The sequence below is a fragment of the Heterodontus francisci genome, chromosome 7 (genome assembly GCF_036365525.1).
Source record: "Heterodontus francisci isolate sHetFra1 chromosome 7, sHetFra1.hap1, whole genome shotgun sequence".
Classification (NCBI taxonomy): domain Eukaryota; kingdom Metazoa; phylum Chordata; class Chondrichthyes; order Heterodontiformes; family Heterodontidae; genus Heterodontus; species Heterodontus francisci.
Window position 1 is genome coordinate 136,996,834 of NC_090377.1, and position 11,126 is coordinate 137,007,959.

Below are 11,126 nucleotides of genomic sequence, written 5' to 3' on the forward strand. Positions count from 1 at the left end.
CGAAGGGCATAACTAGGGTTGTAGATAGGGCTTTAAACTAAATTGTGGGGTGGAGGGTTCAGTTGCATGGAAAAGGATGAGGCTGATTGTTACCAGAAAATAAAAGGTAGGGACAGAACGTGTGAACGTCATATTGCATCAAGAAATCTACAAGTGTAGGGATCTTTGATAATAGAACAAACCTAAAGGCTTTGTACCTGAATGCACGAAGCATTCGGATAAAATTAATGAGTTAACAGCACTAATAGAGATGAATGGGTGTGATTTAATGGCGATTCCTAAGACGTGGTTGCAGGGAATTGAATATCTAAGGGTACTCAGTATTTCGGAAGGATAGGCAGGAAGGAGGTGTAGCTTTGTTAGTAAAGGAAGAGATCAGTGCTGTAGTGAGAAATGATATAGGCACTGGAGATCAAGACGTAGAATCAGTCTGGTTGAAATAAGAAATAGCAAGGGAAAGAGGTTCCTGGTGGAAGTAATCTATAGGTCCCCAAACAGTAGTTCCACAGTGGGGCACAGTATAAAGCAGGAAATACTGGGGGCTTGTAAGAAAGGTACTGCAATAATCATGTGTGATTTTAATATGCATATAGACTGGATTAACTATATTGGCAAGGGTAGCCTCGAGGCAGAGTTCATTGAATGTATTAGAGATTGTTTTTGGAGCAATATGTTTTGGAACCAACCAGGTATTATATAATGAGGTGGGATTAATTAATGATCTCATAGTTAAGGATTCTCTAGGGAAGAGTGATCATAGCATACTAGAATTTCAATTTCAGTTTGCGGGCGAGAAACTGGAGTCTCACACTAGTGTTCTGGAGTTAAATAAAGGTAATTACATAGGCATGAGGTCAGATTTGGCCTTAGTTGACTGGGCAGGAAGACTGAAAGGTAGTTGATGAGCAGTGGCAGATGTTTAAGGAGATATTCAATTCCTCCCAACTAAAATATACTCCAGAGTAGAAGAAAAATTATAAGAAGGGGAAAACATCCATGGCTAAGCAAGGAAGTTAAGGATAAAATAAAGACAAAAACCCAGGCATACCATTTGGCAAAGGTCAGTGGCAGGTTGGAAGATTGGGAAACTTTTAAAGATCAACAAAGGGTTACTAAAAGATAATAAAAAGAGCAAAGGTAAATTATGAAAGAAAACTAGTGCAAAATATAAAAATGGATAAAAGAGCTTCTATAAGTATATAAAAGGGAAGAGAGTGGCTAAAGTGAAAGTTGGTCCCTTGGAGGATGTGACTGGGGAGTTAATAGAGGGGAACGCAGAAATGGCAGAGACACTAAATCAGTATTTTGCCTCAGTTTTCATGGTGGAGGACACTAGTGCCATCCCAATAGTAACAGGAAATGCAGAGGTTATAGAAAAGGAGGAACTTAGAACAATCATCATCACCAGGGAAAAAGTACTGAGAAAACTATTGGAATTGAAGGCAGACAAGTCCCCAGGGCCTGATGGCCAACATCCTAGGGTCTTAAAGGAGGTGGCAGCAGAGATAGTGGATCTAAATCGCCGTTCCTTCACTGTCGCTGGGTAAAAATCCTGGAACTCCCTTCCTAGCAGCACTGTGGGTATACCTACCCCAAAAAGGACTGCAGCGGTTCAAGAAGACAGCTCACCACCACCTTCTCAAGGGCAATTAGGGATGGGCAATAAATGCTGGTCTGGCCAGCGTCGCCCACATCCCATGAATGAATTTTTAAAAATGCATGGGGCATTTACACGTTTCCATTTCACAGCCTATCAGGTCGGATTCTCTGTCACCCACATGAATGTACTGATACTTCTGGGCTTTTGGGCTGATGGGAATGTCAGAAGCTAGAGTCAGCACGGGGACAAAACTAGACTCTAAACACGATCATGTTACGATATTGAATTGTGCGATGATGCGGCGTTGTTTATGCATTCTTAAATTCACACAATGGATAAGGATCTCAGTGAATAATTTTCTGGAAAGGGAGGTCATGTGTGACAAGCACAAGGACAGCAATGGATCGAATATAACGTGCAATTCATGTTGGATTTTACTGTTTTCATCATTTAAACAATTTAACAATTAGACTCAATGGATATTTCACTCCGTTCTTTAATTCCTCCCTGAATTTTTTCTGGGTCCCTGCATAAATAAACGGATTGACACAGGAACTGAAAAGCTGAAGCATATATCCGCTTTGATCCAGAATGAAATTTGATTTGTTGAAATTGGAACCGGAAAAATAATTAAGTTTCGCAATTCGGACATAAAGGAAATTTACAAGAAGTACCAAATATAACAGGATAAAACTGCCCGAGACACAGAAAAGTAAAACAATGGACTTTCTCCGCTTCTCCATCTCTGGGTCACTCTGATTCTCTCCATTGCTGTGGGCCCGGAGTCTCCTGCGGGCTGTACTGGCAGCTAGAATGTGTCTGACAGTCAGAGCATTGAGCAGTAAAATCAGAATGAATGGGACACAGGGGGTTAAAATGCGGTGAATCCAGTCATATGCTGCCCATGCAGGTGACGTATAAAATATTAATTTTATGCTGCAGGACCAGGGTATATTGTCAATTATATACAAAGGTTCATATATAAAATACCAGAAGATATTTTTTAAGCAGCTCAGTGTGCAGACCGTTCCTATAACCCAAGCTGCTGTTTTCACGGTGCAATATTTTGCTTTCAGCTTCTGGTAACTAATGGCAATAAATCGATCAAAGGTGAAAGCGACCGTTACACAGACAGAACAGTCGATGATTGCAAGGTTTACGGCAATACGGAGACTACATACCGGAGTGATGGACAGAAAACTATCTGGGAAATAAATACCAGCAATCCGGTTTAATATCACAACGGTGATAATGACCAGGAGATCCGTCACTGCCATGGACATCAGGTAGTAAGTGATACATCTGGAGAGGCCGCATCTTCCTCGGGCCAGGATCACAATCACTGCCAAGTTAGCTGTAATAGAGACAGAGAAACTGAGAGAAAGAGGGAGAGTTTGTGTGTGCGAGCGAGAACAGGAAAATTACTGGTCCAACTCCTATCAAAATTATCCATTTTACAGAATTCTGTGCGAAATTCACAGCTTTTACAACTGATGCTGAGTGGAAAACTATCGCTTAACGTCCAGGCACTTGTTTCTGTGTTTAAAATAATCACCTGGAGTAAAAATAAGACAGGTCAATAACATTGGAATGTAAAATAATACAATCAAACATAATGGAGAACAAGAAGTCATCGGAAGCCAATTGAAAGCAACATGGGAACATCAAACAGACAAGAAAAATAACATCAGTAACATATTATAGAAGACATTTAAGAGGGTAAATAATAAAATAATCAACAATAAAAGTGGAAACTAAGAGGAAAATAGGGAAAGCTTGCATTTAAAACGGATTCTATGTAAATTCCATTCTCAAGTTGTTTGAAAAGAGCCTCATACGGGCATACAATTCGTGTTTTTTCATTTTGCGGAGGGGATGCTACTGAAGATGCAGTAATAACTCTGATCACTTCTCCTGTTAGTCCACTGGGATCTTCGGGCTCGATCTGTTCCAGCGGCACTGACATATGATGAGGTCTCATTCAGAGAAAGGTCCCTCCTACAATGCAACACTTCCTCAGTTCTGCGCTGCGCTGTCCGCATTGATGAGCAGCTTAGTCATATAATAGGTTGAAGACTTGGGTGGAGAAATGGCAGATGGAGTTTAATTCGGACAAATGTGAGGTAATGCATTTTGGAAGGTCTAATAAAGGTGGGAAGTATACAGTAAATTGCAGAACCCTTAGGAGTATTGACAGGCAGAGAGATCTGGGCGTACAGGTGCACAGGTCACTGAAAGTGGCAACGCAGGTGGATAAGGTAGTCAAGAAGGCATACGGCATGCTTACCTTCATCAGTCGGGGCATAGAGTATAAAAATAGGCAAGTCATGCTGCAGCTGTACAGAACTTTAGTTAGGCCACACTTAGAATATTGCGTGCAATTCTGGTCGCCACACTACCAGAAGGACGTGGAGGCTTTGGAGAGGGTACAGAAGAGGTTTACCAGGATGTTGCCTGGTCTGGAGGGCATTAGCTATGGGGAGAGGTTGGAAAAACTCGGATTGTTTTCACTGGAACAACGGAGGTGGAGGGGCGACATGATAGAGGTCTACAAAGTTGTAAGCGGCATGGACAGAGTGGATAGTCAGAAGCTTTTTCCCAGGGTGGAAGAGTCAATTACTAGGGGACATAGGTTTAAGGTGAGAGGGGCAAAGTTTAGAGGGGATGTGCGAGGCAAGTTCTTTACACAGAGGGTGGTGAGTGCCTGGAACTTGCTGCCGGAGAAGGTGGTGGAAGCAGGTACAATAGCGATGTTTAAGAGACATCTTGACAAATACATGAATAGGATGGGAATAGAGGGATACGGTCCCTGGAAGTGCAGAAGGTGTTAGTTTAGGCAGGCATCAAGATCGGTGCAGGCTTGGAGGGCCGAATGGCCTGTTCCTGTGCTGTACTGTTCTTTGTTCTTTGTTCTTTGTATTGCAATGAAATTTTTTTGACTCAGATGCGAGAGATGGCAGCCGTTATAAAAAAAATGGAGAACAGATTGAAGACGGGAACAGTCCAGGGCATTGTCAGGAGCTTGGAGCAGAAGGAACGTTCGGAGTCAGTAGCGGTCACTGTAGAGCTAATGTGGAAGATGAGAGCTGGGCTGAAGCAGTGCGAGTTTGAAACTGACAGCAGAAGCACTGCGCTCTGTGAGTTTAGGGTCAGTACAGGTTAATTCAGAAAACGGCCACTTGTTACCTTTTTTATATTTCTGTTAATAATTCGATGCCTAACAATGTCTCTTCAATGAATTAAATCATTAAATTCAGTTATAAATTATTTAATTGTTGAGTAATTTCAATCAGTGAATCATTTGTGAAAATCAGACAGCCGCCGTCAATGTCATTATTACAGTAGAAATGCATGTACACTGTGGTAACGGTGATAATTCACCCACAGTAACCGTGTCAATAACACAACAGAACTCCAGTTACACCGTGATAACAGGGAGTTAATTCACTCATAGTAACACTATTAATAACACAATAGAACTACATTTAAACTGTGAAATGATGTAAAGGGAAGAACTTATACAGTTAGACACACTAAATTATACTTTTAAACAGGACCAATTACTCCAGTTAATGCGAAAATGATACCACTGAAGGGGAGAAATTGTGCCACCAATGTGGAACGTGATAATGGAAAGTGGGAGAAATTATGCTGGTAACGTAAAGAAATTATACCAGTAATGATACTTCTAAGAGGGAGAAATTATAACATTAATGACAACAAAATATCAGTAAATTTCCAAGAAATTATATTAAAATGGAGAAATAATACTGTTAAAATGTAAAAACATATACTGTAAATAGGAGAAATTATACCAAATAGAGGGAAGAAATTTTCCCATTAAAATGGAGAAATTATCCTAGTAAAGGGGAGAAAGGATATCCATCATGTGAAGAAGTGCTAGTGGTAAATAAAAACAGTGACACAGCTAATCAATGATTTCAGTAGCTAATATCTAAGTACAATACTTTACCTGGAACTCCAATAGCTGCAAGGATGGGATAGTAAATTGCAAACACCAGACCTTTTGCTGATCCGTGCATTTCTATTAGAAGCTCTGAGCAAGCTCAGAACTGCATTCAAAAATTGTCAAATTTATACCTAATGTCAGGCTCTTGAGAGGTAATTAGATGGTTTGATCTTTTACAATAATTAAATTAATTGAAAAAAACAGATTAGTGCAGCAGCTGCTGGACTTGTGTTTTTGTATTGATGGCATGGAATGTTTTTCAGGGGATCCGGCACGCCTCTGAAGTGAAATACTCAGATTACAATATGATCCCAGTTACAATAATGAAAAGTTTAATAAGAGGTTGCAATGATGAAAGTGAACTTTGTATATGAGGAATCCCTAGGTTTCAACCCTTTAGTGCTGAGTTAAGTGACTTCAGCACAGTGTATAGCTGACCAGAGATATTCTGATCCTGAAGGAACCTGCAGCCAAATTCTCACTCCTGATCACTAGTCAGCTCCAGTACTTGTGATCCCATGTCATATGCACCTAACTCCAAATCCCTCTAGAAGGTACATCCACTTCAATGCAAAGTGGACATATCCAGTTCTGTATTATTACTTTCAGTGAGGGTAGCTTCAATTCCACATGGTCCCAATCAATGTGGACAGGCCCAGTTCAGCACCGTTGCAATGAATATGATCTTGTCCGAGTCAGTGTGCTTATATTTAATGGGTAGATGGCTAGTTGACCATGGTTACTGCCAGTGTGCACAAGTTCAGTACTGCACAGTTAATTTTAGTGTGGAGTGGTCCAGTTCATCAGGGTTCCAATTATTGTAGAAACGGCCAGTTTCACATGGCTACATTTAGTGTGCACATATCCAGTTAAGTGAGGTAGCATTCGGTGTGGACAGGCTTTGGGGAGTCAGGCGGTGAGTTACTCACTGCAGAAATCCCAGTCTGTGTCCTGTTATTGTAGCCACAGTCTTTATTTGGTTGGAACAGTTATGTTTCGGCCATTGAATGTAAACCTTTGATACAAGATCCTTTTTTTAAATTGATGTTCGTGTCTGGCAAGGCAGGCATTTGCTGGCAATCCTAATTGTCTTTGATTAATACCATATTCAACAATATAGGTGTTACTAGGAGGCCTATAAACTATTTTCACATTTCTTAGCTTCTCCTTGTTATTTTGTATCTCACCCCGTGTTGATTTTATTTCCTGTTCTTTGCAGCCAAGGTCCTTCCTTACTACTGTCCTTATGTGATCCTTTATTATCAGGGTTACGCTACCTCGTTTTTCATTTTGTTTTTGCAAAATGCATGTACCATGGAATATTTAGTTCCCAAACTTTGTCACCATGCAACCACGTCTCAATAATGCTATTAGATCAAACTATTTACCTCTATTTGTGTCATTAACTTGTCTATCTTGCTACAAATCCTCCACATAAACCATTCATATAAAGTGATGTTATCTCTTAGCTTTCTTCATTTCCCCCTTGTTTTACCTGATACACTATAACTGTTAAACATTCTGTCCCTCTTGTCACATTCTGCTCAACTTTACCCAAATCATTACACTGCTCAGTGCCCTTGACTTTTCCCTTTATATTTATAAATTCCCCATCACTTTAAGCCTCCCCAAACGTTTTATCTTAAAGCCCCATCAAAGCGCTAGTTATTACCTGGACATTGGTCCCAATGGAACAGCTCCCTTTCCCCCCAGTACTAGAGCCAGTGACTCATGAAACAAAATGCCTGTCTCCCACACCACTGTTTTAGCCACACATTAAACTCATGGTATTGATCAGTTATTCCTCAATCACTGCTAAATTCTGTCCTTTTTACCAAACACATGGGGAGGGTAAAGCTACATTGAGCTATTAATGCATTCCTCTATTACCTGGACATACCGTCTAGTTCATCAAACCCTTGATCCTTGTAAAATAATTTCAACAGCTATTAGTTTAGAATTTTGTTTGTTCACCAAACACCTGGGACAGGGCAAAACTATATTAATCAGTCAATCCCCTATTACCTTTATATTTTATCCCATTGACCAGTTTGGGCCGGTTAAAGATACTTTGATCAGCTAATCCTCTATTACCTGTACATTCTATCCCATTGACCAATTATCTTGGACCAGTTAAATATAATTCGATCAGCTAAAATCCTCTTATTACCCGGACATTTTACCCCATTGACCAAATATCTATAAAGCTATATTGAACAGCTGTACCTCCATTACCCGAATATTCACATACATGTGTGTAAAAATAAAACACGAATTGTAGTTAATAAGATCGGTGAGCTGTAACCACAATAGTCACGTGGGAATATGACTTTCTGGCGATGTCTGAGACCTTTCTCAAAATAGGGGATGATTGTATGCTTGATATTCATGGATACAAGGCATTCAGGAAACAATGGGCAGGAGAAAAAGAGGGTAGCAGTTTTGATAAAGAAAAAGCTTTGCAGTGTTACAAAGAATGTCCTTGAGGGATCAAAGACAGAATCTATTTGCAATTTAAAAAGACATGGTGATATTACGATACTTGATGCATTTTACAGGCCACAAACTAGTGCGAAGTAGATAGAGGAGAAGAATTGCAACTGAATTAACGAGAGGTACAAGAGCTATGGAGTAATAATAATGGGAGATTTTAATTACAGTAATATTCCATGGGCAGTGATTGCGTTATGGGCAGAGATGAAGATGTGTTCAGATGAATTTTCATGGGTAAAGTTCCTGCCCAACGAGGAAGGAGGCTTTGCTGGATCTAGTCTCCAGAAATAGCTTAAGAATAATGATCATAATATTTTAGTGTTGAGATTTTTTCGTTTGGTTTTTCAGTAGATTTGTTGGGAATCTAGAATAGTGGGAATGGAGGTAAAGGCAGTTGTATGTTCCTCCTGCAGAATGTGGGAGGTAGGGGTCGCCAAGAGTGTCCCTGCTGACTGCATCTGCGGGAAGTGCACCCAACTCCAGCTCCTCGCAGACCACGTTAGGGAACTGGAGCTGGAGCTGGATGAACTTCGGATCATTCGGGAGGCGGAGGGGATTATTGACAGGAGTTATAGGGAGGCAGTCACACCTCAGGTAAAAGAAGTAGGTAGATGGGTTACCGTCAGGGGAAGGAAAGGGAACCAGCAGGCAGTGCAGGGATCCCCTGTGGCCGTTTCCCTCAACAACAGGTATACCGTTTTGGATACTGTTGGGGGGGACGACTTACCAGGGGTAAGCAATGGGGTGCAGGTCTCTGGCACAGAGTCTGTCCCTGTTGCTCAGAAGGGAAAGGGGAAGAGGAGCAGAGCATTAGTCATTGGGGACTCCATAGTTAGGGGAACAGATAGGAGGTTCTGTGGGAACGAGAGAGACTCACAGTTGGTGTGTTGCCTCCCAGGTGCCAGGGTACGTGATGTCTCTGATCGTGTTTTTGGGATCCTTAAGGGGGAGGGGGAGCACCCCCAAGTCGTGGTCCACATAGGCACCAACGACATAGGTAGGAAGAGAGATGGGGATTTAAGGCAGAAATTCAGGGAGCTAGGGTGGAAGCTTAGAGTGAGAACAACCAGAGTTGTTATCTCTGGGTCGTTGCCCGTGCCACGTGCTAGCGAAGAGAGGAATAGGGAGAGAGAGGAGTTGAACACGTGGCTGCAGGGATGGTGTAGGAGGGAGGGTTTTGGTTTCCTGGATAATTGGGGCTCTTTCTGGGGTAGGTGGGACCTCTACAAACAGGATGGTCTTCACCTGAGCCAGAGGGGTACCAATATCCTGGGGGGGAGATTTGTTAGTGCTCTTCGGGGGGGTTTAAACTAAATCAGCAGGGGAATGGGAACCTAAATTGTAGTTCCAGTGTACAGGCTGTTGAGAGTAGTGAGGTAGGGGATAAGGTTACAGGGACGCAAGAGGGCACTGGCAAGCAAGAACTTGGTTTAAAGTGTGTCTACTTCAACGCCAGGAGCATCCGGAATAAGGTGGGTGAGCTTGCAGCATGGGTTGGTACCTGGGATCCTGATGTTGTGGCCATTTCAGAGACATGGGTAGAGCAGGGGCAGGAATGGATGTTGCAGGTTCCGGGATTTAGATGTTTCAGTAAGAACAGAGAAGAGGGTAAAAGAGGGGGGGGTGTGGCATTGTTAATCAAAGAAAGTATTACAGCGGCAGAAAGGACGTTTGAGGACTCGTCTACTGAGGTAGTATGGGCCGAGGTTAGAAACAGGAGAGGAGAGGTTGGGAGTTTTCTATAGACCTCCGAATAGTTCCAGAGATGTAGAGGAAAGGATAGCGAAGATGATTCTCGACAGGAGCGAGAGTAACAGGGTAGTGGTTATGGGGGACTTTAACTTTCCAAATATTGACTGGAAATACTATAGTTCGAGTACTTTAGATGGGTCTGTTTTAGTCCAGTGTGTGCAGGAGGGTTTTCTGACACAGTATGTGGACAGGCCAACCAGGGGCGATGCCACATTGGATTTGGTACTGGGTAATGAACCCGGCCAGGTGTTCGATTTAGATGTAGGTGAGCACTTTGGCGATAGTGATCACAATTTGGTTAGGTTTACCTTAGCGATGGGCAGGGACAGGTATATACCGCAGGGCAAGAATTATAGCTGGGGGAAAGGAAATTATGACGCGATTAGGCAAGATTTAGGATGTGTAGGATGGGGAAGGAAACTGCAGGGGATGGGCACAAACGAAATGTGGAGCTTATTCAAGGAGCAGCTAATGCGTGTCCTTGATAAGTATGTACCTGTCAGGCAGGGAGGAAGTTGTCGAGCGAGGGAGCCGTGGTTTACTCAAGAAGTTGAAGCGCTTGTCAAGAGGAAGAGGGCGGCTTATGTTAGGATGAGACGTGAAGGCTCAGTTAGGGCGCTTGAGAGTTACAAGCTAGCCAGGAAGGATCTAAAGGGAGGGCTCAGAAGAGCAAGGAGAGGACACGAGAAGTCATTGGCGGATAGGATCAAAGAAAACCCTAAGGCTTTCTATAGGTATATCAGGAATAAAAGAATGATAAGAGTTAGAACAGGGCCAATCAAGGATAGTAGTGGGAAGTTGTGTGTGGAATCGGAGGAGATAGGGGAAGCGTTAAATGAATATTTTTCATCAGTATTTACAGTAGAGAAAGAAAATGTTGCCGAGGAGATTACTGAGATACAGCCTACTAGGCTAGATGGGATTGAGATTCACAAGGAGGAGGTGTTAGCAATTTTGGAAAGAGTGAAAATAGATAAGTCCCCTGGGCCAGATGGGATTTATCCTAGGATTCTCTGGGAAGCCAGGGAGGAGATTGCAGAGCCGTTGTTGTTGATCTTTATGTCGTCATTGTCGACAGGAGTAGTGCCGGAAGACTGGAGGATAGCAAATTTTGTCCCCTTGTTCAAGAAGGGGAGTAGAGACAGCCCTGGTAATTATAGACCTGTGAGCCTTACTTCGGTTGTGGGTAAAATGTTGGAAAAGGTTATAAGAGATAGGATTTATAATCATCTTGAAAAGAATAAGTTCATTTGCGATAGTCAGCACGGTTTTGTGAATGGTAGGTCGTGCCTCACAAACCTTATTGAGTTT

The 11,126-nt window shown here is 42.2% G+C and overlaps 1 protein-coding gene across 1 annotated transcript; it reads right to left on the reverse strand.

Moving 5' to 3' along the window:
• Positions 1-2,046: 2,046 nt before the first annotated feature.
• Positions 2,047-5,643, reverse strand: LOC137372427 (probable G-protein coupled receptor 139). The gene is made up of 2 exons (XM_068036314.1): positions 5,574-5,643; positions 2,047-2,954 (listed from the first exon to the last, which is right to left on the reverse strand). Exons 1-2 carry the CDS (start codon positions 5,641-5,643, stop codon positions 2,047-2,049), a joined length of 978 nt encoding a protein of 325 aa, XP_067892415.1.
• Between the last annotated feature and the right edge of the window lie 5,483 nt (positions 5,644-11,126).